Here is a 26589-nt window from a genome sequence, read left to right on the forward strand (position 1 = left end):
AGTGCCTCACTTTGTGACGAGACTGTGCTAGGCAGGGTGGTTATAACAGTGAGCAACACGCTGATAAAGAGACTCTGCCCTCAGACCTACTTACTGTTTTGACTTTAGGTTTGTTTTTTTTAAGAAACTGAAGATGGATATAAATACATGCCCCCAAATTCTACGTTTTATCTTCTGAAGGGTTAAAATCACAAGACTCCTAAAACTGCTCTGGTGTATGTTTCTACTATGGACACTGGTTCAAGGGTTTCTCCTTTGCTCAATGTTCAGAAAACATAGGTTGAATAATACAGACAAAACCAGCTGTAAGTTGAAAAATCAAACAGGATTTTATTAAAATATACATAAATAACTCTTATTTTTATTTCATCAGTTGGGGAAGTTAGGAGGAAATTAAGTGAAAAGTAATAGCACTGGTGTCGAGAAATGAAGGCCAAAAGGGAGTGGGTGGAACCATACTCCAGCCCAGATCTGCCACCAGCAGCCTGAGAAAGGCATTTAGTGTCGTGTCCTTGGATGCAGAATAAGGTGGTTGGAACATATGCCGTCTGGGGTCAGCTGCAGTTCAAAAACTCTACTGTCCTAATTCTATTATTAGGAGCAAATGCTATAGTTAGACATTAACCATAGAGCAGATGCTCACAATGAAAAGTAAATGAACACTGAACTCAAAGGAATACTTTTAAGGAAGACAAGAAAATTACAGAAGTTTTCTGCTTTAGAAAAATGCACTGATGTTACTGTTTTATTCACACTAATATATATACACAAAAAATGTGTATCATATGTGGCTTTCCAAAAATTCTACGTTCCATGAGAACTATGTAAACAGTGTCAAACGTTCCTACTGCGTAACAAAAGCAGATCAGCATTCCCACAGACTATTAGGAAAATATTCAGATAATCTGAAGCTACAGTAAAACAAAGTAAAATATCACAGAACAGTCTTTTCATGAAGTACAGCTACAGTCTAGAAGTTCATACTTCCCAATACTTTGGTATAAGTGAAATTAATACAAGGCAAAAAAACCCAAACCCAGAAAAATTCTACTGTGGTTCTCATATTAACTGCAACTTCAGCAATAAGGCGATTGCACAGCTACCAAAGGTGACAAAATGGAGAAACTTCTTGCTTGCTCACCGCTACTAGCGGAAGCGACACCGGGAGAGCGTTCACAGGACTTCCGTGAGTGCAGAGCGTCTCACTTCCTCTCACCACTCTCCTCCCAGCAACAGCCTGGAAGGCTCCAAGACCACAGCGGAGCTTGGAACAGAAGTGATTTTGGTTACTTCTGCTTAACAAATACAAATAACCCTGCATTGAAGCAGCCCAAACTATAATTCACATTTAAAAAGTTGAACATAAATTTTTAAAAAACTGTATTATTATAGTTTCTTGAGAAGTCTGTAGAACATACTACATTAATTTTAAAATGCACGTTTAATAGACCAATGACAGTAGTTTTTTAGGAAAAAGAAACAACCGTTTGCATGCAACAAATATTCTTCATTGATATCACATATTACTTTGACAACTGTACAATTAAACTGATATGAGGAGTTTTAAACTGCGTCATTTTAAACATTTCTTTTTCTCACCTACACAGTCCAAATGTGGTACTGATTTTTTGCACTGTCTTTTTGTCCTGCATATTTTCTTTAAAATGAACCCCTACATCTGAGAACGACAGCACAGGAACTGTCAATGAATCACTTTTCTGTCAGCCATCCCAGGAGCAGACTGGGAATGTCCTCCGAGGATTTTCTCAGCACTGTAATTTAGACTGCAAGCTTCTGCAAAGACAAGAGTCTTGAAAAGAAAAAAAAGAGTCCTCGGTCAACTTTACAAACTTACAGACATAACACAAAAACTCACTGTCATTCCTTTCTAAAATAAAAGAACACACTGTCAAGCGACAAGCAAACACTGCAAACTGCCTGGAAGAACAAGGCCCGTGAACACAAAGTCCTCAGACAGGCCTTCTGGAGGGACAGAAGGCCATCAGGGAGTGTTCAGTGAGGTTAACTAGCTTAATAATCTTCAAAACAAAATGAGTACAAAAAATAAAAGACAAAACATAGTGAATTATCTGTCAGGTTAATCTGAGGCTTTTTAAAGAGCGATTCTAAAATTAAAGGACAGAAAAAAAATTCAGCAAAACTGTCGATGCCTGAATGAACCATGTATAGAGGGACTGTTACGATTTCAAATTATTTTATAGTGTCAGTATACTGTTAGGAACTAAGCTCTTGCCTAAGTTTTACAACCATGTATAAGAAGAAATAAAACAATTACAGTGAACAAATCATGTGCAAGCTGAAAGGGTCTTAATTTTTCATAGCAGGTGATGATGTCACAGTCCTAGAACTGCTATGGTTTGGATTTTGTTTGTTCTGCTTTGTTTTGTGCAGAAAGAATGTCAGGGGAATTTAAATCATTTCAAAATTCATTTGGAATAATAGCCAAAACTATGGTATCCTAAGAAATTGGACTACCAGATATTAAAAACTTTCAGCCTATTATACAGAGTGAAGTAAGCCAGAAGGAAAAACATAAATACAGTATACTAACGCATATATATGGAATTTAGAAAGATGGTAACAATAACCCAGTGTACGAGACAGCAAAAGAGACACTGATGTATAGAACAGTCTTATGGACTCTGTGGGAGAGGGGGAGGGTGGGAAGATTTGGGAGAATGGCATTGAAACATGTAAAATATCATGTAAGAAACGAGTTGCCAGTCCAGGTTTGATGCACGATACTGGATGCTTGGGGCTAGTGCACTGGGACGACCCAGAGGGATGGTATGGGGAGGGAGGAGGGGGGAGGGTTCAGGATGGGGAACACATGTATACCTGTGGCGGATTCATTTTGATATTTGGCAAAACTAATACAATTATGTAAAGTTTAAAAATAAAATAAAATTAGAAAAAAAAAATTAAAAAAAAAAAAAACTTTCACTAAATCTAAGACAGCATCAATTATAATATGCAACACTGTTTTATGCATCATGCAAAAAAAAGATGCCTGGGGTGGGGAGTCTAAAAGGCACAGAGCCCCTCACAAAAAGTGGGGATATCAAATCCCAAACAGCCTCAGTGAGGGGTAAAAATATAATAATAAAAATAATAATGCGTTCTCCAGAAAGAAAGCAAAGACGCTGAAGACCACTTCTCTGACAACAGGAAGGAGGGGAAATTCCTTGATATTGACCTGGTGCCTCCACCCCCACCAGCCTGCAGATTTTATGACCTGAGTGCACACTATCAGCACAGGCCAAGAAAATCTGAAGCAGAGAAGTTAGTTTCATCAGACTCAGACGAACAGTGCCCCCCAGTGACTGGTAGAAGAAAACTCAAACCCCCTCAGGGACAACTCAACTTTCATTAAGGCAACAGCTGCTTTTTAAGATGCATTCCAAATGTGAAGATGCTGAAATGCAAAAAATATGTAACTTGAAATCAGTAAAATATGGCAGACAGACAAATAAGTCAATAGAAAAGATGTCAGAAAACCTAGAAAACAAATACTGGGTGTATGAATAAAAAAAAGTCAACAGCACATGATAAAATCATCAAACCAACAACAAAAAGGTACATTATTCAATATATGGCACAGGCAAAATATGAAATATTTAAGAAAAAAGTTAAATTCTTCTCTATACCATATCCTTCAAAACTATAAAGTCAGGTGAAAAAACAAAACCATATAAAAACTAAAAAAAAAAAAAAAAATGTAATTATCTAAATAATATTAAAAGACTGCACATTTTTAAAACATGCTCCCTGATCCTACCCCCAAAAAATAAAAGGGGGTATTTATTTATTAGAAGGCAAATACCAAACTCAAAAAAAAACTGTAATGACAAAACGTTAATTTGACTATCAAAACTATAAATCAATAAGAAGCAAAAATATCATACCCCCCACCTCCAGAAAAAAGCATAAAGGTCAAAAACAGGCAATTGACAAAAGAAGAAATAGCCAGTTAAAAACACTTAAACATACTTAATTTCACTAGTAACAGAAATGCAAAATGAAACAATGATCTAACAACCTCTGGGCTTCCCAGGTGGCGCTAGTAGTAAAGAGCCTGCCTGCCAATGAAGGAGACAGAAGACCCGTGGGTGGGGAAGATCTCCTGGAGGAAGGCATGGCACCCCACTCCAGTATTTTTGCCTGGAGAATACCATGAACAGAGGAGACTGGAGGGCCACAGTCCATAGGACTGCAGAGTTGGACACGAATGAAGTGACTTAGTATGTATGCCTAACAATTTCTAGCTATCAAATTAGCTTTAAAAAATAGTAATAACCAATATGGACAAGGGTAGAGAAAAACTAGCACTTATATTGACAGTAGCTATGAAACTTCTGCAACCCTTCTGAAATATAACTTCCCAATAAATACAGATCAAAAATCTTTTTAAAATGTGATTAGATTTAACAATGCTTCTTCTAGGAATTTAGGCCAAGCAAACAGAGATGCACAAAAAGTACATACAACTACATGTTAAGAATTTTTTATAATAGAGAAAAACTGGAAAATCACCTAAACATGCCACAGTGGTAGATAAATTAAGGATTTTAATAAAAAGAACTATGAATGAAATACAACTATTAAATATAATGTATCTCTGAAGCACTGTTCATACTAGTAAACCTATATGCCCAACAGTAAGGAATGGTTAAAACAAATTGTGGTGTAACAGTCAATGAAATACGACACAATCACTAAAAAGGATGAGGCAGCTCTTTTGTTCTGATATATATTCTGTCTGTCTGAGATGATCTTCTTTCCCCAGATATCCAGCTGGCTCAGTTGCTCCAATGACATTCTATCATTTAGGATGTCCCCTGCCATTTTATATACAACAGCAACTTGTTCCCATCTCAAAGGTATTCCCCTCTCCCCCTTATCCTGCTGCTCTATTTTTAACCATCTGACTCACTTCCATTGTTTATTTATTGTCTGTCCTCCCCTACAGGAAAGAAGATCCTTGAGGGCAGACACTGTGTAGTCCATTGCTGTGACCCTCAGGGCCTAGGCACTTAGCAGGTAAGTAAGGTGCGCAGCAAATGATGGATAGATGCTGGGTGGGTGGGTGGGTGGGTGGATGAATGGATGGGTGGGTGGATGCGGGAAAATCACAAAGATACAAAGGTGAGAAGAGTGGGTAAAGTTGGCGGTGGTCAGAGCGGGGTTCTCTGGCTTCTCTCCAAAGTGTGTGAGAGTAGGGTCATGGTCAAGGGCTGTGGGAAACGTGAGGAGAGAGAGGAGCAAAATAACAGTCACCTCAGGGTGTGGGGAAGGGAATTTACCAGCACAAGTGTGGCAGAACCATACTGCAGGCTTTACTGCCCACTGGATGTTTTGGTCATAGATTTGAAGCGAGTATGGTTAACACAATTGCCTGACTTTTCTCTGGCCATGTGCTGCAACTCGGGTGAGGTTCAGAGTAAGAGACAACTGGGTCTCCTAGGATTAAGGTTTTTGCCAGGTGACTAAGAGAGGAAGAGAAAGACATGGGACTCCCCTGGTAGTCCAGGAGTTAAGACTCTGCTCCCAACAAAGGGGGCCCAGGTTTGATCCATGGTCAAGAAACTAAGATCCTACATGCTGCAGGGTGCACCCAAAAAAAAAAAAACAAGCCTCAGAATGAAGCCTTCAGAATTTATACACAAAATAAACTCACACAGTTAAGCTGAAGTCCAATCAATGCTGGGGCTGTTCTGGACTAATGTTCATTGTTCGATAAATTTCTTTAAGTAATAACAGAGCAGTATCTTCTGATTCCCTATTAAAAAGAAAAGCACATTTACTTAAGAGATAATGAGGAATTAACCTCTATGCATAAAGGTGGAAAGGCAGCTTTGGTTCTATTCATCTCTACCTAAGGAGGGCAAATGAAAACAAAGTTGTGTAATCTCAGAGCTGTCCTTAAAAAATGGATAAAGACTGATCAGCAACAAAACAGCTGTGCTGCCGTTCTCCCTGGTGACACCGGATATATGAAAGGATGGCGTTCCAAGTCCCCACCATTCCCGATCTGAAAGGCATCCCAACAATATGTGCAAGTACCAAGGCCTTTGGTCAAACGCAGGTGACACGCTGCCATCTTGTGGATAACTAAGCTAACGGGGGAAAAGACTGATTTTGAATATATGGGCGTTCAAATTAATACTCCGTAACAAATGCTAATTCAGCAAGAATCTCACGGAACTGCAGTATGTACTGGCACCTAAAGGCCACATGAACACTTTCAAAGGTGAAAATACTTACCAATAGCATAAGTGACTCTGAAGAGCGAAAAGATATTCATTAAAACTCTCTATTGGCTTTTCTTGAAGAACGTAGTCAATTCGACGGCCTCCATTCAACATTCCAACCTTTCCTAAGTAGTCCTCATCCTTGGAAAAATCTGGACTTTCAACAATCTTTTCTGCTAGAATTCAAACCATTTCAATATCAAAGTCAATCACTTAATCATTATCCTTTGACTTTAGCTGACTTTCTGGGCTCAAGAGAAAATTGCTTGACAAACGCAGCAGCCTGGGGAGCTACCAGGCTCACTTCCCATTCCTCCAAAGAGCCCGGGGGAGAGGGGCTGGCTGCCCGGGAGAGAGGAGAGAGAGCCAACCAGCTGACAGGAGTTTTGAAGAAAAGGGGTAAGAGAGCATTGCAGAGAGAAAGGAAATAGAATTAGAACCTGAAAGAATCAAAAACATCACGGCACAACGACTTGACATTGCACGTATAGTCTACAGTGACACAGTCAGACACAGAAGAGCTTTCCTCACAGGGGGCCATTCAGATGCCTGAATACCAACTTAGTTCTCAACTCCGACATTCCATTCTGGCCTTATGAATCTCAACAAAATTTAAAGCCTGTACAGTAAAACCTGGGCTTCCCAGGTGGCTCAGTGGTAAAGAATCTTCATGCCAGTGTAGGAGATGCAGGAGAAGCAGGCTCAATCCCTGGATCAGGAAATGGCAACCCACCCTAGTATTCCTGCCTGGAGAATCCTGTGGACAGGAGCCTGATGGGCTACAGTCCATGGGGTTGCAACTAAACAGCAGTAGAGTAAAACCTGCAACTATCAGCCCAAAACCTAGTTTAAAAAGAAAGGATGCCATGCGTTTTGAAGTACAGTTTGTACAAACAGTTTTTCCTTTATAGGAAGAGCCTCTACATTTCAACAAAAAGGACTATAATGGAAAAACAGCATCAAATAATTCATGTGTGCTTTGTTCACAAATAATTTTTGCACTGGAAAATGCCTTAAATGTTAAATTTACCTTCAACTACTTGCTTTTCTTCTTCTTCTTTGATCTGATTGGCTACCTTCTCCAATTCTTCTTGCAACTGAGTTGAAGAGGTATGAGCACGGGCAAATTCGTTTAATGTCTGCCAAGCACTTTTCAGAGAGCTAATGAAACCCTGCTTCAAATCAGATCCCATACGAGACAGACTTTCTTTCAACTCTAAAGAGATTAAGACGACATAACAAGGTATTAGTTACTGGGTAAAATTCTGCACCACAAAAATTAAAACACAAGTTACACTATCCTCAGACTGGATAAGACCTCTTACTCGTCTCTTAAATGTCAAATAAATACATGGGAGTTTCTCAGCCAAGAACGCTCAACATGTTAAAATGTTCTGTGGAGTCTTACTCTACCATTTTCTTAATGACTAAACTTGATCCAGCCTAAACCTATATATTTTCTCTCTCCAAAAAAAAAAAAAAAAGACGTAATTCAAATACCATAAAAATGTATAAGCACATTTAAGGGCCTTTTTTTATAAGTCAAAAAATGGGCCCACAAGACTAAAAAGATGACTGTTTTTCTAATATGTATTGGTGAATGGTTTTGAGAATTTGAGATTCTGATATAATCACAATTTAAACTCCTAATTTAAAAACGAAGAAACTACTGCCCCTTTACTTTCTCTACTTTTGTCTAATAAATCACATTTTAATTCAAAATCTTAAGAATATCAAAGTATCAAATTTCTCATTTTAACTTCAAAAGTTATGTTTGAAAAGCATGATGCAAGCTTAAAGAAAAAAAAAATTTTAAGAGGGCATGATTACTTTTCCTTCTTTTAAACCTATGAATAAGAAGTAATATACACCATTAATAGACATAAAAGAAACCTAAACCCTACTTGGAATATTATCAATCCATTTTGTTCAATAAAATTTATTTAAAAGAAAAAGTTTGTTTATAGTTACCAAAGAAAAAACAGCTCACTTGACTGAGCATCAAATTTATTTCTTGATGGTTTGGTCTTTAGTTCAAAATTAACTCTGCTTCCCAATTCCAAAAACTTTTACCAAGTTTTATCAAAATGTATGCATCTCACTTTATCACCAACTTCCCCCATTCCTCATTATATCAACAATTATATCAATTGTATCAACAAATATCAAATATTATCAAGAAATCATCAAGGAGAAGAAACTCTTTTGTAACTTTATAGCTCCTCCAAATATTTAGTAAACAGGTTCTGAACATAGTAGGCACTTAAATAAGAGCTTAGTGTTAAAATGCAAATGACAGGAAGAACCCAAATCATTAAATGACAGGTCACAAAATGACAGGAAGGAAATGAGTTTTTATAGCATTTTCTCTTTACCTAAATGCAGTCTTTTTCTGCCTTTGTGATGTGGAATGAGAACTGCCTTCAGGTCCAAATCTGGTACAATCATAGGTTCTAATCGATACGCCACTGGATCAAGCTATAAACCGAAGAATTAGAAATTTATGAAAAGCTGTTTTGAGTTATGTATCTTAGTTAAGTGAGAAAACAGATAACTGGCAAACCAGAGATTTTTATTTTTTTTCACACCTTATTCAAATACTGGTAATTTTATAAGACGACTTTTCAGTTTGTGGAGAAAATTACTTTGCAAACAAAAGAATCATTTCCCTGAACAAAGGCTTTCTGGTAGAAAAGTTTATTGCAAACTATCAGACTGTATTGTTTAGGTCAGAGGGCTGAGTTGTACAAAATCAAAATCAGTTTTAATTCCCAAGAAATAAGAATCTGAGACTCTATCAGGATAAAGAGGACTAGTGCTTTGTCTTCTTCAAAGCGGAAGTAAATGCAGGTTACTCACTGGGTGATAAATATTGAAGAATCCTTTGCAGGTAGGAAGCCTGTAGTTTTCATCTATCCTATCCACTCCTCGAATAGTGAGAAACATACCAATTGGAGATCCCAAGGCAAAGAAAATCTCTGGTTCAAAGTCTAAGGAGCTGTAAACAACAGAAACCTAGGAAGAATCAGAAAACAATGAAAGACAGTCATTTCAATGTCATGAAAGACAAATATCAAAGGTTCAACTAAAACTTCACTTAATTAAAAGCACCCCAATACAGATGATGCTCTGCAAGGTGTGGCTTACGATGCTAATGATCACTGTAATGGACAGCTGCTACTAGCACAAAAGGACCAAAAAATTTCCCTCTGAAATCTTTATCCACAATTACATCCTCTAACTAGACTTTCACTTATTGTATAAAGCATAAAATATACAGTGTACAGAAGTATCATCCCTATGTTAGTTATAAATGTGGTCAAAGCTGCAGACTCTAGAATCAAACTACCTGGGTTTGAGCCCTGACTCCACTCCTCACTCTGTGTCTTCAGGCAAGTTTCTCAATCTCTCTTGCCTCCACCTCAGTCTCCTCATCTATAAAATGGGAATCATAACAATGCCAAACTCATAATGTGGTTGAAAAACCACACTTAATAATCAAATCCACATAAGGTGCTTAGCATATTTTAAGCATCCAATGACTATGACTTCTATTACAACTACCATCCTCATTCATTCGGCATGTTTCTCTCCATTAAAAGATGATTTATCCCCAAAGAGCTCCTGTGTGGGGGAAGCTCACATGTAGCCTTTCAGCTCACAGAGAACTGTTAGCGTAGGAGAAAGCACCCACATTCGGACAGCTCTCTGTACTTTACAAAGCTCTTTCGTTTGCTGCTCAGTGACAGAAATTCTGTCTCCATCATTTCAGTATCCTGAGAATGAAGAACAAGGAATGGCATAATCAAGGGCATGACAGAGGTCCACTGAGAGCAGAGGGCATGGCAGGGACCTTCATGCCCACGTATCAAACGAAGACAGTGAAGCCCAAGTAGGTGACGACACTTACCAGGAGCACATGGTGAGTGGCAGAATGACGTCTAACTCCAAATGCAAAGCTCTTTCTACTAACTAGGCTGCCCTTCTAACAAAGTCTAGACTTCACATCCCTTGGTTTGCTCCTAATTTGCAAATTCAATAGTTTATGCTACTGATGGGGACCACAAAGGAGGTGCTCTCAAGATTATGCATTTTCCCTCAGTTCCAGAAAAAAAAATAAGGTTAAAAAAATTATAAATTGGAAAAAATATTTACATGAAGGGGCCAACATCCCTAATATATAAAGAATTCTTCAGTACCAGTAAAGAGAAAAGCAACCCAATAGAAAAATAGGAACACTAGTACATCATTGAAAAAAAGCATAAAAAACAAATGACAAAACATCTAACTTCTCTAGTGCTCAAAGAAATACAGTGAGATACAGTTAGCACAGGTATAAATAAAATACTAAAAAAAAAAAATTAAAAACTCCTGTTTGCATGTGAAAAAATTATTTCTTTAGAAGAAGTTATAAAAGTAAGAATATGACATTTTTTTTTTTTTTTTTAGAATATGACATTTTTAAACAAGAATGATAGTACTAGCAAGGGAGAGGAGAGAGAGGCAGTCTTATAAGCTGCCAGTGGAAGTACAAACTTTCCAGGGGCAAGTAGCAATAACTATTAACATTCTTGTGTTCACGGCTTTTGGCCCAGCTATAAATATTTCCAGTTATATAACTGCAAGAAAGAATAAAAAATGTTCACAGAAAATTAGTTTAAAACTGTTTATCACTGGACTGCTTAATAGAGTGAAAAACTGCCTACAGGTCCAATATTATGGATTGAATGTGTTCCCCCCAAAGAGAACTGTACCAGTACCTCAGGCTTTCTTTGCAAACAGAATCATTACAGCATTAATGTGGGCCCTAAATCCAGTGACTGGTGTCATTATAAAAAGGAGAAACCTGGACACAGAGACAGGGAAGTGACGTGAACACAAAGGGAGGTGACCACGTGAAAATGGAAGAATGGGGTGGGGGGCTGAAGCACACTTATACCAAAGGACGCTAACCAGTGCTGGCAAACCATCAGAAGGGAAAGAGGCAGGGAAGGGTGCCCCTACAGGGCTTCAGCGGGGAGCAAGGCCCTGCTGACACCTGAGTCATGGACTTCCAGCCTCCAGAACTGTGAGACAGTAAATTTATGGTGATTAAGACCACCCAGCTTGTGATAGTTTGTTATGGCAGCCTATTTAAAAAATGGGCTTTGTGTTGGATAATTCTGCCCAACTGTAGGCTAATGTTAAGTGTTCTGAGCATATTTAATGTTTAATGTTCTGATGCTGGGCAGGTTAGGTGTATTAAATCCATTTTTGACTTTGGGTATTTTCAGGTTATAATGGGTTAATCAGGACGTAACCCCATCATAAGTCAAGGGAGACCTGTATAATGTTCTAGTATTTTCCATTTTTATTAAAATAGATATGTAAATATATGCTCAAGAGTCCAGAAGGCCTTGTTCAAACTGCTTATGGTAATTAGTCATGGTTAAGGAGATTATGAGATTTTTTTTTTTCCCCTTATCTTTTCCTTAATCAGTACTTTTTGGCCTTCTGGCATGAATGATGCACACTGTGGATTACCACAACAACCCTCTGGGTAACAAAGGAGATGGCATGGGACCTGGACTGGGTCAATCAAACCATGCCCCACTCCCCAGGCAATAAGAATTGGTCCAGAATGGACTTAAGACTCAAGTCAGGTCAAATAAAATCCTTCCTTTAAAGTTTCTTAACTGGACCTATTAGGTAGATTCCTTTACCTCTGTGGTGATGAAGCTATGAAGAGGGGAGTACAGACCACCAACACCCACAATTCCATGTTCACAGATGCCAACACTTCCAAGGAGAAGCAGGCAGTGAGAGTGTCCTGGTGATGGGGAAGCCCTGTTTCCACAAACCTCCTCTTCAGCCTTTACATGCAGCTAAGAAAGTATCTGCCCTTTCTTATTGCCTAGAGTCTGTTAAAGTTTGCTCATGTTTTAAGAAGACATTTTTGGGGACTTTCCTGGTGGCTCAGATGGTAAAGAACCCACCTATAATGTGGGAGACCTGGGTTGGGAAGATCCCCTGGAGAAGGGAACAGCTACCCACTCTAGGACTCTGGCCTGGAGAATTCCATAGACAGAGGAGCCTGGCAGGCAACAGTCCATGGGGCCGCAAGAGGTCAGACACGCCTGAACAACTTTCACTTCACTGGTGATCCAGTGGTTAAGGATCCACCTTGCAAGCCTTGCAATGTGGGGAACGCAGGTTTGATCCCTGATCAGGGAACTAAGATCCCACATGCTGTGGGGCAACTGAGCCTGCCAGTTGTAACTACCAAGCTCGTTCACTCTGGAGTAGGCAAGCCAATAAGTAAGTTAAAGAAATAAATAAAAATCCTTTTAAATGCAAATTTTATGAATGAATTAGGCTTAAAAGCTTGAATAGGTTGTATCAAACATCCAGCAATATTTTCTGCCTTCTTTAAATCAGTCATGAACTCACTTAAGAGATTAGAACCATACAACTATAAATAAATTGAAAGTAACCTTCTCTAAAAAGATTTTAATACTTTTAAGCCACTGTGAAACAAGTTTATCATTAAATGCAGCATTATCAACTACTTGGTAGGTTTTTACAGAAACTATTTCCCTCAGGGAAGAACTGTGAGTAATAAAAAAGCTTAAGCATACTCTGAAAATAATTTTCTATCACCACTTCTATTTCTAGTGGCTGAGACACTGAACGCTATAAAACCGAGAGGTGAAAAGATTTAAATAGAGACAATTTCAAAGGCGAGGTGATATGTTCAGTACACATTCAATCCTTTATTTCTAACATTATGAAAGCATACTGTTTTTATTAAGAGAAAATCAGTTTTCTCCATCCTCCCCTGAAAAAATTGTTGAATAAATATTTAAAGAATTTAAAGTCGCCCAAATAACCCAGGTAAGTGATTCCAACATAAACCACACAGCCTGAGTCAGTGTGTTGACTTGCCTGTCCGGTGCCAACTTCAAAGGCCTCATAATCAACACGCACAGAAGAGACGGACGCTCCAAGCGGGAGTCTCCTCTTGGACTCGTTCGAGTCTGAGGGAGGAGAAGCCATGTCTTTAGCTTTCTGAGCACTTTCCTCCTGTCCTTTTGCTGAAGTGGCCACCGCTGCCTTCTTTTCCGATGCTGCTTTTTTCTCTTCCTGTGAAATACCAAAATTTCATAACATAACTAAGGGGGAAAAGTTATCAGCTATCACTATGAAATACCCATATCAATATTAAGGAATGATTAGTAATTTCTTAGGCCTAAGAATGAAAGCATTGTGGTCAATTAGAGAAATGTCCTTTTAGAGACACATACTAAATAGTCAAGGAAAAAAATGCCATGATGTCTATAAGCTACTTTAAAATTCTTAAGAAAAAGAAAATTAAGAACAAAGAAAAATGTGGCGAAACAGCTACAATTAAATCTAAATATTAGCTATTATTATACTCTGTGCCCTACACTTTTTATGTAATTTAAAATTTTAATAGAAGTTTTTTTTTAAAATACCAACTTCTTCCTTTATGATCTCAACTTTAGCCAGATAATTTTAGAAGTACTTATGTAACTGTAAAATATATACTTCCTATAAAGAGGTGTCGGAGAAGGCAATGGCACCCCACTCCAGTACTCTTGCCTGGAAAATCCCATGGATGGAGGAGCCTGGTAGGCTGCAGTCCATGGGGTCTCGAAGAGTTGGACACGACTGAGCGACTTCACTTTCACTTTTCACTTTCCTGCATTGGAGAAGGAAATGGCAACCCACTCCAGTGTTCTTGCCTGGAGAATCCCAGGGACGGGGGAGCCTGGCGGGCTGCCGTCTATGGGGTCGCACAGAGTCGGACACGACTGAAGTGACTTAGCATAGCATAGCATAGCATAAAGAGGTGTAAACTTAAGAAATTTATTCTTTCAACATGTTTACATCCTTACGTCTATATGAAGCCACCAAGTTTTCCTCAAAAACATTCTGTAAAGAACACATTGTGGTACGTTCATACAGTGGGATAACTACTCAGAAATAAAAAGAAGTAAACTGCAAATAAAACTACAACTGCACGGATCTTAAAAACACTATTTTGAGTAAAAGAAGAAAGATACAAAAGAATTTTCAGTGTTGGTTCCATTTATATAAACCTCTAGAACAGGCAAAACTATTGGATAGTGATCAGATTCAGAAGAGGAGCTGTGTGGCAGGAGGAGCTGATTAGAAAGAAGCATGAGAGAACTGAGTGACAAAATGTTCTATTTCTGGTTTTGGCTGGTGATTACACAGGTGCAAAAATTGTCAAAGTTTATTGAACAGAACGCTCAAGATCTATGCGTTTCATAAATAAGTCAGTAAAGAAAATCTCTGGGAGCATCAACAGAACAGCTGTATCACTATAGTAATGAGACAAAATCCGCCCATGTTGGTTTGTGATTGTGCCCCAGTACAGCGGCAACAATGTCAGGGAAATGTGAACGACCGTCATGGTGGATTTGCTGACTTCCCATGGGCACAGGTCTCAGTGGTCCTCACTCCCCAAGCTGTGAATGCCTGGCTAAGTCTCTGTTTGAACATTACTGACAGTGCCTAAACCCAACAGCTGGTCTAACTGCTCTTGTCCATCAGTGAATTTCAAATACTAGGAAACCTGGAAACCAGTCCAACTGGTTAATTCAAAAGATGATATAGCAAAAAGAAAGCTCTCCACCAGCCATTTGGGAACTGATCCCACCATGAAGGTCTGGGTTGGCCTTGTTATCTCTGCCCTTTGGAGACACCACAGGATTAAACCCAAAACACAAACTGAAGAATGTGACCAACATTCTTCAGTTTAAATTTGCTTTCTTACTTCGAGGTACCTCCCATTACAGTCACACAACTTAACAATCTAAATTGCTAAGAGAACGGTCTAAATAGATCCTAAACCGTCCTACTGCAAACTGTTGTTTTGTTTCCCTCTTAGACAGAGGCAGTAACTGGAAAACAAAGTGAGCCAACATTCCCAGCACTAAGAATTATTTCTTTTCAAAGGAAAATGATTAAGATGGTTTACAAAGGGGAAAGAAAAGTTCAGGTCACAAATACCTGATCTCCTTATTAAAAATAATGGGCTAACTTTTCAGTTACAGTAAATCAATAGGATGCACCATTTTATCTCATTATTGATCCAGCAGCACCTTGTTAATGATGAAAAACAGAGCGATCAATGGTAACACGGCTGAGAAAGTGTCACAGTTCATTCAGAGGCAATTATTTTTGAATTTAAAAAATAAGATGACTTTATAGGTTTTTACCCTTTCAAAACATTCTTATAAGTGCCATAACTGATACAGCCAAGCTACTACAGGAGCCAAACCAAACTCCTTCTAGAGACTTTTCAAGAACTATAAACAGAAGACTTTTCTTCCTTTTATTGAACTATGAAACCAAGGGCAGATGCAGGGCCTGGAAATCTAGCTTCTTTCTCATTTTTTGTTTCTCTGTTTCTACAGGCCTGTGCTTCACTGACGTGCACATGCAGACACACGTGCTTACACGTGGAGAACACAGGCTGGTGTCCAGCGTGGACACACCTGTGGTGTCCTGGTTTTGGTGTGACCACTGTGCTCACCAGAGATGCTGCCTCTCTACTCAGTCTTCATCACCTTCAACCAACCATCACAAACACTATCCTGTGCCTAACATGTGTTTTGAGTTGCACCTTCTTTTCCATTTTCTACTACACCCCAACCATTTCTGAGTCACTGCATAATCACAGTGACAATGCTGAGATTCCCAACAGCCTCTAGCTTCACCCCCTTCTAACTCCATGCCCACATTGTAACCAAGTGAACTCTAAAACACCAGCCCAGTCATGGAAGTGCCCTGACTGCTCCACTGACCCAAAGCAGTGGCTCTCACATCGTGTCCCTTAGAACTGACCCAGTGGCTTTACACTGCTGCTAAAATGTAGCCCAGTTCTCGCTCGCTCTCTCTCACACACACACACACACATATTAACATAAAATTCAGGTTGATAATGGAATTGTCTCAACTTTAAGATTTGCTCCAACTTTTTCTTCCTTTAGTACTGCATATCAGCCAGTAGGCCCTAACCAATAGCAAAAGACAGCAAATATTAATGGAAAAACCAGGAAGGAATCAATGTCTAAAAACTCATTTACTATTTATTATAAGCACATTTGCTCATGGTTGAAATTTTATAGGGACTTCCCTTATAGCTCAGTTGGTAAAGAATCTGCCTGCAATGCAGAAGACCCTGATAATGTGGCTTAGAGCACATAGCTTTAAATTTTAACATTTTTGAAGTAAAAAATTAAAATTTAGACTAAATAAATGATTTGGTGCTAAATCATAATTTGTGACAAAAATTAATAAGCAAGTCAGCATTTCATGGTGTTAGTTTAAAAAGCACCATGCCCTTCCCGGGTATGAGAATACATTTGAGGACCAGCTGCCACTTCTGCCGTTCAGGCCTTTGGGACTCTCCCCTACCCTATTCTCAGTCCCCTTGTTTCCACCGCAGAAAAATACTTGCCCCCTCCTGGAAAGCCATTTCCCCTGACCCCACCCCTCCTTCAAGTTCATTCACCAACAGCTGGGGGAAGTATTCCCTCACCAGCCCGTCCCTTCTCCCATGGCCAGGCCTCACCTGGCTCTGACAGCAGAGACAGCGCTGTCAGGGGACCAATACTTTCTCTGTGGTCAAATCTCCCCTCTAGCTAGACCACAGACCGCACAGTTCATCTCCAGGTCCCAAGGATCCAGCACGTGCCTGATCCAAAAGATACACTCGGAAAATGCTGAACAACTCAACTGCTTAGCTAATCACAACAACTCTGTCCTATGACTTTATAACCGTATTACACATAAAGGGGCATGTTAAGTCCTTCCAAAGTAAAGAACCACAGAAGTTTAAATGATGGAAGGGTCAATGAAGATCATGTTAATTAATATACAATAAAAACAAAATACCTACTCTAAATGCTACCAACTTTTTCTAAGTTTACAGAAAATCTCTGTATAGTTAACTTAATGAAAATTAAATAAAACAAGTGATTTATTCCCAATTGTTTTACTTCTTCTTAAATGCTTTTTAGTTGTTGCTGTTATTGCTGTGTTTTGGATTGATGACAATTTTTGCTTTTTGGTTATTATTTAATGAGATGTATGTGTGTGTTCTTTTTATCCTTTAGAGGGTGAGAAGAATTATAAAGACAGAAAATGAGCTAATATTTATTGGGTGATTAGCTATACATGCATGGCTTCATCCACTCTGCAATCCTGTAAGGAAGGCATTATCAATCCCACTGTAGAAATGAAGGAAACCAAGGACCAGAAAAGTTAAGCAAATTGCTCATGAATATATAGTTAATGAGTAGTTGAACTGGAAATTAGGGTCACCAGCTCATCTATTTGTCTAGGACTTATCCAGTGTCGCACTGGGAATATGCAAATACCAATTTAAAAACTTAAAGTCCTTTTAACCTGAACTTTGATCAGCCCCAGGAAAACCATGAATTGGAATTTAATTAGAATTTAAACCCAGTTCTGGCTGACTCCCACGTCTGGGCTTCCATCAACTTCATTACTGTTCCCTTGAGCAGGGAGCACAGTAACTGGCCTAACCATAATGGTATGAACAAAAAATTTCCAAAATATAAACAAGCTAGTCAGAGATATGGAGAAGGCAATGGCAACCCACTCCAGTACTCTTGCCTGGAAAATCCCATGGACGAAGAAGCCTGGTGGGCTGCAGTCCATGGGGTCGCTAAGAGTCGGACACAACTGAGTGACTTCACTCTCACTTTTCACTTTCCTGCATTGGAGAAGGAAATGGCAACCCACTCCAGTGTTCTTGCCTGGAGAATCCCAGGGACGGGGGAGCCTCATGGGCTGACGTCTCTGGGGTCACAGAGTCGGACACGACTGAGGTGACTTAGCAGCAGCAGTCAGAGATAAGCTGTGTTTTCTTTTAGGAGCAGAAATGAACCTTACCAGTTTGACAGCTTTATGTTTTACAAAGTTAGCTATCTTCTTTCTGGGTCCAAGTGGTATCCCCATTTCCTTCAGATCATCCACTGTACACATAAGCTTTAAAAGAAAACAGACAAGCACATTAGTCAATCTAATGATACATGAACTGAAATTGAAAAAAGGAAATTATGAAAAGAAACTATATCATCTAAGGTAATTGAATATCCTAGTCAATTTAATTTTTTTACCCCAACCCTCAGTAATTTTTAATTACGAACTAATTTAGGTGGTAAACTCTTCAGCCTCCACATCTAAATCATTCTCTTAATTTTTAACAGAAAATACACGCACGGTTGTATGGTATCAGAAGTTATGTCAAGTGTAAAATGAAGTCGGCTCCCTCCACCCACCCGCACCACCCAGTCCTCTGAGCAGATACTGCAGGCAACTTCCTCTCCGTCCAGAGATCTCTTATGTATACACAGCATCCCGTGTTTTTCCATGCGTGTGACTTTTACGCATCACCAACTCAATGGACATGAATTTGAGCAACTCTGGGAGATAGTGTAGGACAGGGAAGCCTGGTGCGCTACAGTCCAAGGAATCACAAAGAGTAGGACATGACTTAGTGACTGAACAACAAACCTATACACAAACAGGTCTGAATTTTGGTCTTTTCACATAACAAACCTTAGAGATCATTCCACACCAATCCCTCTGGCACTGCCTCGTTCACTCAACAGCTGGGTTCACCACTGTGTGCATACACCATAAATGATTTCACTGGCGCCCTACTAGCGGACACAGGTGTTCCTAAGGTGCTGCTATCACAAATAGTGCTACAGTGAGTATCCTTGGAAGTATTCCCATGGGAGTATTTTTTCATAGGAAATACCCTTCGCAGTGAAATTGCTGGGGTAAGTGCATGCATTCTTTGTATTTTAAAAGACAGGACTTCCCTGGTGGCCTAGTGGCTGAAACTCCATGCTCCCAATGCAGGGTGCCCGGGTTTGATCCCTGGTCAGGGAACAAGATCCCACATACTGCAACTAAACCTGGTGCAGCCAAATAAATAAATTCTTTAAAAATAATCAAAGATATTGGTGGACTGCCCTCCACAGAGGTTGTACCAATTTATGCTCTTACTCCAGTATGTATCAGTACCTATTTCCCGTTATCCCGGCCACACAGTGTATGAACATCAAACTCTTAATATTCTTGCCAAACTGACAAGATAAAAAAAATCTCACTGCACTTTTAATTCATATTTTTCTTGAGTTTCTTGATAAGAAGTTGCTTATTTTATTTTCCATATACATCTGTTCATATCCTTTGCCTATTTTCCTATTGTGTTGATGGTTTTCATGTAGTTCATTTGTAGCAACTTTGAATAAGAAGGAAATAAATGCTTTGTCTATAAGGTGTGCTCCAAATTGTCTTCTTAACCTATCATTGGCCTTTAGATATTGTTTATGGCATCCCCTACTACACAATTTTTTTTCTTCCTCATGGCTTGTGGGTTTTGCTTTACTTAGAAAAGTCTTCCCAGATTATTATTTTTTTAAAGTTCTCCTGATTTTTTCAATTTTTTAAACATTTAAGTCTCTGCTTTCACTGTGATGTAAAGTGAAGTCGCTCAGTCGTGTCCGATTCTCTGCGACACGTGGACTGTAGCCCACCAAGCTCCTCCATCCATGGGATTCTCCAGGCAAGAATACTGAAGTGGGTTGCCATTTCCTTCTCCAGTGATGTAAAAGGTTAGGTTAAACCTTAATAATTTTCCATCTCATACAAAGGAAAAACAGTTTCAGATAAAAATGAATCAAACTATCATCAGTACCAGAGATTCCATATCAATCTTTTCCTTTTCAAAAGTGCTAACATATTCAGAGAGACTAAGTGCTTCCAGAGTTTCTTGCAAAGTCAGGACTTCTTCATTTTCAACATCAAGGTCACAAGACTCATCCAACGTCAGCTTTGGCTCTTCGGGTATCTTTTAAAAAAAAGTTGGGAGAATATTACAAAGTTCAGAAAAACTCCCATAAAATATCTTCTGATCTATGGAAAAATCTTAATTCTGTCCCATACATAAATCCTAATTCTGGGCAGTTTGTTATTCCAAGTTTGAATATTCAGAAAATTACTAAAATTACTAAATTTGTATGCCCTCATTTTCTACAATAATTTACTTCACATTTTTCAAACAAACCATAAACATTCTATCACATTTAAATGTATAATCCATAAGGAAGACAAGTGAGAAAAACTCAAACGAGCTCTGTGGTTCCATCATACTTGTAAACCTCAAGGAGTTTTATTACATAAAATCAGTTCAGATTTTGAAAAGCTCTTTGGCTCAAACTCTAAATCTAGATGTTAGTGGGCCATACCTGCTTTTCCTGAAAATGTGGTTGCTTCACAACTCCATTAGCAACAGCAAAAGGCACAGGAGACTTTGATAAGCTCAAATCTTTTTGATTAGACAGGATGTCAAACAATATTAAAGAGCCTTTAAAAAAAAAAAGAAGAAGCATTTTGCTTTTTTGTTTCATAATGTACTAGGTGCTTCTATAACATTAATTAAATTCTCCTACTCTTTTTGTTCAAAGTCCCAAGCGGAAGTCACGTAAAGTTAGATGCTAATCAAGATGTGATAATCAATATTCTTGCTTTACCAAATAGCAGAATAAATTAAAATATAAAGCATTCCTAGGCAACAGGAAAGGTGAATAGCAAAAGGCAGAATGTAAACTCAAAGCATTCACTTCTACCCTTTATAAAATTGAAAATCTATAATTCTAGATCTCTTACGAACCATGTCACCCACAATGAAAACAGTGATGACTCAACAGAAATTGTACTTTAAATGTGGAAATTTAAAAGGTTCACCTAAGCTGTGACCAGCAACGGAGACCCCGCCTTTGAAGTCTGGGTTCCGACTCATGAAGAGTGCATACAGACGGTTTATCTCCAACCCCACTTTCTCCACAATCATCTGACAGTAGGTGGGGCTGTTGTAAAATAAAATGTCTAGCAAGGTCTCGTTGGTAAAGTGACGAAACCGACCAATACTCGGTAAAGTGATTTTCTTAATATTCCTGTTTGGAAAGAAAAAAGTATACTTAGTAACCACCTTAAATATGAGTTTATAAAAGTTTTTATTTTGAATTCTGAAAATACACTGAGAAAAAAAAACTCACAGACTAATTATGAGTGGATTTCAGTCAGTTATTGTCAATAAATCAAGATAAACCAAAAACATTATCAACTTGTGCCTATAACTATCCTGTGAATTTGTGGATTCTCTAAAGTTATCATATAAAATAAGGCCAAAACAAAGATCTTTACTTCGTTTTTAAAGAGGAAAGCCTACCTTTTTCTTCCAATTTACTGGAAATCAGGATACCTGACAAAAATTGTAGGTGGCAAAAGACAACAGAGAATGTGGCAAGAAACTAAGAAAGGAGTTTAAGAGAATGAAAATCTTTCCTGATTTGAGATGGTCATATTTCAGGACACAGCACAGCATACTTCAGGAACACCCAGAGAAAGAAAACAGCCCTGTAACAGGGCCTCAGCTCAGTTCAGTCGCTCAGTCGTGTCCAGCTCTTTGCGACTCATGGACTACAGCATGCCAGGCCTCCCTGTCCATCACCAACTCCCAGAGTTTACTCAAACTCATGTCCATGGAGTCGGTGATACTGTCCAACCAGCTCATCCTCTGTACAGGGCCTTACATGATAAAATGTTCATAGGTTGGTTTTATTAACACACGTGCCCTGAAACATCATGACGTTCACTAAAATCCAAGTATGTTATCAGCTCTGTGTCCCTAGAAGAAATACTTCCTAAATCTGTGGTTCCCAACTAGAAGCAATCAAAATTGAGTGGAGGCCTTTTTAGTTGTCACAGTGCCTGGTAAGTGCTGCTGGCAGTTAGTGGCATTTAGACTAAGGATATTAAATGGCCTACAATACACACAACAGTCTTTCATGACAACTGTCCTGCCAGAAGAGTCTCCACTGAGAAACAATCATCTAAACCAGCGGTTCTCAACTAGGGGCAACTCTGCCACCAGGGCACATCTGGCAGTGACTAGAGACATTTTTGGTTGTTAAATTAGAGGTTAGGTTGTGTTACTCTTATCTGGAGGATAGAAGCCAAGGGTACCGTTCAACATGCTACAATGTACAGGACAGCCCCATGTCTGAGCCACTATACAAGGAAAAAACCACTATAGGTAAGTATTTTTAAACCAGTTTAAGTTTCTTAGATTCTCTTAAATATTTACAATAGAAATATACACACCACATACATACACAATCAGGCATGCACACATACAAAGTAGCATATAAACCTAACAGTATTTAATAATATATAAGAGCAAATATATAATCAAAGCTTTTTAGTGTACTTGTTGAAGTCATAATAAACTACTTTATATGACAGTTTAAAATCTGAGTCTAAGTTTGACTAATCTGAAAACCAAGTTATCAAAATCCACAAACCTGTCAACACCTGTGGCATCTCCACCCAAGGAACTGTGCCAGTGAACTGGAAGGAACTCCACTCTGCTTACTTTCCGATCATCTAAAGATTTCTTGAAGTGTGTCTGCAGCAATTTTAGAGAAACCACCCTAAAATCATCCACTTAAAGAAAAAAAAATCAGGGAAGACAAATGTACTGGATTAAATTTTGCTACCTCGGTAAGCAGTCAGCAATCACCTCAATTATACCAGTATTTTTTGTAACACTAACTTTTCAAAGGAAAAAAATGACAAAATTTAGTTCAGAGAAGAAAAAAAAAACCATCTTTAAGAAGTTCTTACATTATTTTACAGAAATAGATAAATGACTGAAAAATATTAGCTCAACTACCACTACTGGCAGGCAGAAATGCACTGTGGGTAGACTCAGGAATCAAATTATCAAATTGACCTGCTCCAGAACCTCCCAGACTGAGACACAGGAGAGGTTAACTCACACTCTGGGCCTCAGTTCCTTACCTAACAGTAAAGATGACAGTAACAGCACCTATACCTCAAAAGGTTATTATGAGGGTTAAATGATACAAAACATGTAAGATACTTGGCACATACCAAGGATTCAATAAATATGAACTATTACTACAAATAAAAAAATAAAATTCATAGCTTTTTATTTATGTAAAACAGACAAATTCATAGTTCCTTTAAACAACTTCTCACAACTAATCCACCAAAAATCAGTTCAACATGTAGGTGTTCCTAACAGCTGAAAAGTGTTCAGGCAGAGGCTGTCAGAAGGGCTAAATTATTTCCAAGATCCCTGCTCATTCTTCACAGTCTAGGATTTTATGAGTTACAAATGTCATAAGAGCAAAACAAGTACAAATTAGTATTGCCCAGTGTTCAGTTCAATCTCTCCTGACAGTACATCAGCTAACAGTACACAGCTGGAAACACTTTAAAATAAAGGCTTAAAGTTCTTCTAATAGTTTTCAAATCATTTCATGAACACTTACCACATTCAATAATGCTTCTAAAGCGCAAGTCACACACAGGTCCAATGCCATGTACCATGAACACCAAATGGTCAACCTGAGGCATTTCTCCTGCAAAAGACAGACAAGACATGCACACATCCATACATACAAACATACACAAGCTGGAGACTGGTTTAGGTTTTATTAAACGAGTAGCAATATTCAATATCCCTTTTGTCATCACAAACTTGCCAAAATTAGATGAACAGAGCTCAAAGTCCATCCTGGCATAAATCAGTGAACGAGACCAAAGAGTGGAGAAAGCAGCTCACTGGAGAAGCTATGAGCCAATGACAACCATCGGTTTTGTACCTCTAGGGGCTCCATTAACCTTGTCATTTCTCCAGAACTGCCCAGGGCACTAAGCCCCACGTGGAGAAGCAACCTGCCAATATAAAATTTACAATCTTTTCCCAAAATCCTTCTCTTTGTTAAATTTATACACACTATAATGAACATTTTCAAGCTAAATCCACTATTTTACTGATTATTTCATTTAGATTGTAGATTGATTCAGATTATTTAATCTGAATAATCATTCAGATTGTTTCATTTCATTCATTATTTAATTCAAATATGGCAGGTAATCCTAATAGCTGTTTGCTTTTCTCATCATTTTAAAGTAGAAAAGTTTAAAAAGGATCTTGATCCTAAACAAATTATACACACCATCAGGAATTTCATCCAGGTTATCATCAATTCCGCGCTTTACAACCCTAGGCCTTGTCTGTCCATCTTGCGTGGTCCCCCATTCATCAGGCACTGAGGAAGGCTGGAACTGAACAATAACCTTCAAGATACAGAGAAGGGTTATGACAGAGCTCACTACCAAATCCATTTCCACTATAAATTAAATGATTTATTTCCATACACGATAAACTACTTTATAGTATAGCTTATAAATCAAGTACTTACACTGGTCCTCCAAAATCAGTTTTCTAGCAGTCTTGCTGGTGTTCAGTAACCATTAAGATTAAGCAAGTCAATACCATTATTTCCAATGCTTGTGTTGAAAAATAATACAACTAAATGAGAAGTAGTTTGTCTTGATTTAAAAATATAACAAACTTCCAGGTTTACATGTAAGAAATTAAAGAAAAGTCACCTGCAGTAGAGGAATCTTTGTTTTATAAACACAAACTCCTCTAAATAACAAAGTGCAAATTCAATTTCAATGTCAAAAATGGACTTACCTACCACTTTTCAGGAAGACATACACTATTCTGTTAAATCAACTGTATTAAATTTAGCCCAGTGTCATATGGAAAAATCTCAAACAACCTAATCTACCATCTAAAGGAATCAGAAAAAGAAGAAAAAATGAAGTCCAAAGTCAGCAGAAGGAAAGAACTAATTAAGATGAGAGAGGAAATAAATAAAACAGAGACTAAAATAAACAATAAGAAAGAGCAATGAAACCAAGAGCTGATTTTTTGAAAAAAGAACAAAACTGATGAACCGTTGAGCAGGTTTACCAAGAAGAGGACACAACTAAACAAAATAAGAAATGAAAAAGGAGAAATAACAACCAAAATTCAACACCCATTCCTGACAAAACTCTCATCAAAGTTGGTACAGAGAGAACGTATCTCAACATAACAAAGGCCATTTATGAAAAAACCCACCACTAATATCATACTCAGTGGTGAAAAGCTGACAGTATTTCCTCCAAACTAGAAACAAGACAAAGATGCCCACTCTATTGAACATAGTATTGGAAGTCTGGCCACAGCAATCAGATTAGAAAAAGAAACAAAAGGCGTCCAAACTGAAAAGAAAGAAGTAAAACTGTCACTATTTGCACATGACATGACACTGTATACAGAAAATCCTAAAGTCTCCACCAAAAACTACTAGAACTGATATATGAATTCAGTAAAGTGGCAGAATACAAGAATTAATATACAGAACCCTGTTGCTTTTCTATACACTAATAATGAACTAAAAGAGGAAGTAAAAGAAAAAATTCCGCTTAAAATCTCTTCGAAAATAAAATACCCAGTAATAAACTTAAACCAAAAAACTTAAAAGGTCACAACAGTTCTAATCACACCAGCTAAGATATGGAGGCAATCCAAGTGTCCATCAACAGACAAGTGGATAAAGAAGATGTTGGACAGACACACAGATATAGAGAAATACACACATACAATGGAATATTAGCCATAAAAAAAGAATGAAACTCTTCCATCTACAGCAACATGGATGGACCTAGAAAACACGTGTAGTGAAATTAAGTCAGAAAAGATAAATACAAGACAAATACTTATCTGTGGACTCTAAAAAATAAAACAAATTCATGTATATAGAAAAACAGAAAGACTCATAGATTAAAAAAAAACAAAAAAAGCAAAGCAGTTTAACAACTAGGGAGAGGGAAAGGAGTAACGCAAGATAGAGGTAGGGGATTAAGAGACACAATCTACTGTATATAAAATAGATAAGCTATAAGGATCTATTGCACAGCACAAGGAATTACAGACACTATGTTGTAATAACTTGCAATGGAGTATAATAATCTATACAATTACTGAGTCGCAATGCTGTACACCTGAAATTAATATATTGTATAGATCAACTATACTTCAATTAAAAAAGTAAAATGATAGTTTAACATCAGTCTCTCACTCCCCCCCAAAAAAATGAATGCATGTAAGACGGTATGCAAAGTTCTGTGTGTTGCATAAAAACAAGAGTTTAAAAAAAAAATTTAAAGAGAGTAAGCATGGTTACCATTAAGAGGCAAAACTAGGGGAATGTAGAAGTAAAAGGCTTTTATTTTTCATTTAATACCCTTCAACACTTTAAATTTTGATGGGCTATGGGTGTTTTTATTTACTTATTTCAATGTATCAGTAAGG

General features: G+C 38.1%; 1 protein-coding gene across 2 annotated transcripts in view; it reads right to left on the reverse strand.

Moving 5' to 3' along the window:
- Positions 1-306: 306 nt before the first annotated feature.
- The window catches only part of SEC23IP (SEC23 interacting protein), a 39503-nt gene continuing 13220 nt past the window's right edge, over positions 307-26589 (reverse strand). Inside the window, exons 6-19 of one of the 2 annotated variants that reach the window (XM_027528484.1) lie at positions 24398-24518; positions 23708-23797; positions 22712-22853; positions 21093-21301; positions 20594-20712; positions 20044-20196; positions 18225-18320; positions 13197-13394; positions 9132-9287; positions 8648-8750; positions 7303-7488; positions 6286-6445; positions 5699-5800; positions 307-1810 (exon numbers count right to left, since the gene is read on the reverse strand). In XM_027528484.1, the coding sequence (XP_027384285.1) occupies positions 5719-5800; positions 6286-6445; positions 7303-7488; positions 8648-8750; positions 9132-9287; positions 13197-13394; positions 18225-18320; positions 20044-20196; positions 20594-20712; positions 21093-21301; positions 22712-22853; positions 23708-23797; positions 24398-24518 (1815 nt within the window). In that variant the 3' untranslated portion in view covers positions 307-1810; positions 5699-5718. Of the gene's footprint in view, positions 1811-5698; positions 5801-6285; positions 6449-7302; positions 7489-8647; positions 8751-9131; positions 9288-13196; positions 13395-18224; positions 18321-20043; positions 20197-20593; positions 20713-21092; positions 21302-22711; positions 22854-23707; positions 23798-24397; positions 24519-26589 lie in introns of both variants that reach the window. The other variant, XM_027528483.1, reaches the window with a different exon arrangement.

The sequence above is a fragment of the Bos indicus x Bos taurus genome, chromosome 26 (genome assembly GCF_003369695.1).
Source record: "Bos indicus x Bos taurus breed Angus x Brahman F1 hybrid chromosome 26, Bos_hybrid_MaternalHap_v2.0, whole genome shotgun sequence".
Taxonomy (NCBI): Eukaryota; Metazoa; Chordata; class Mammalia; order Artiodactyla; family Bovidae; genus Bos; species Bos indicus x Bos taurus.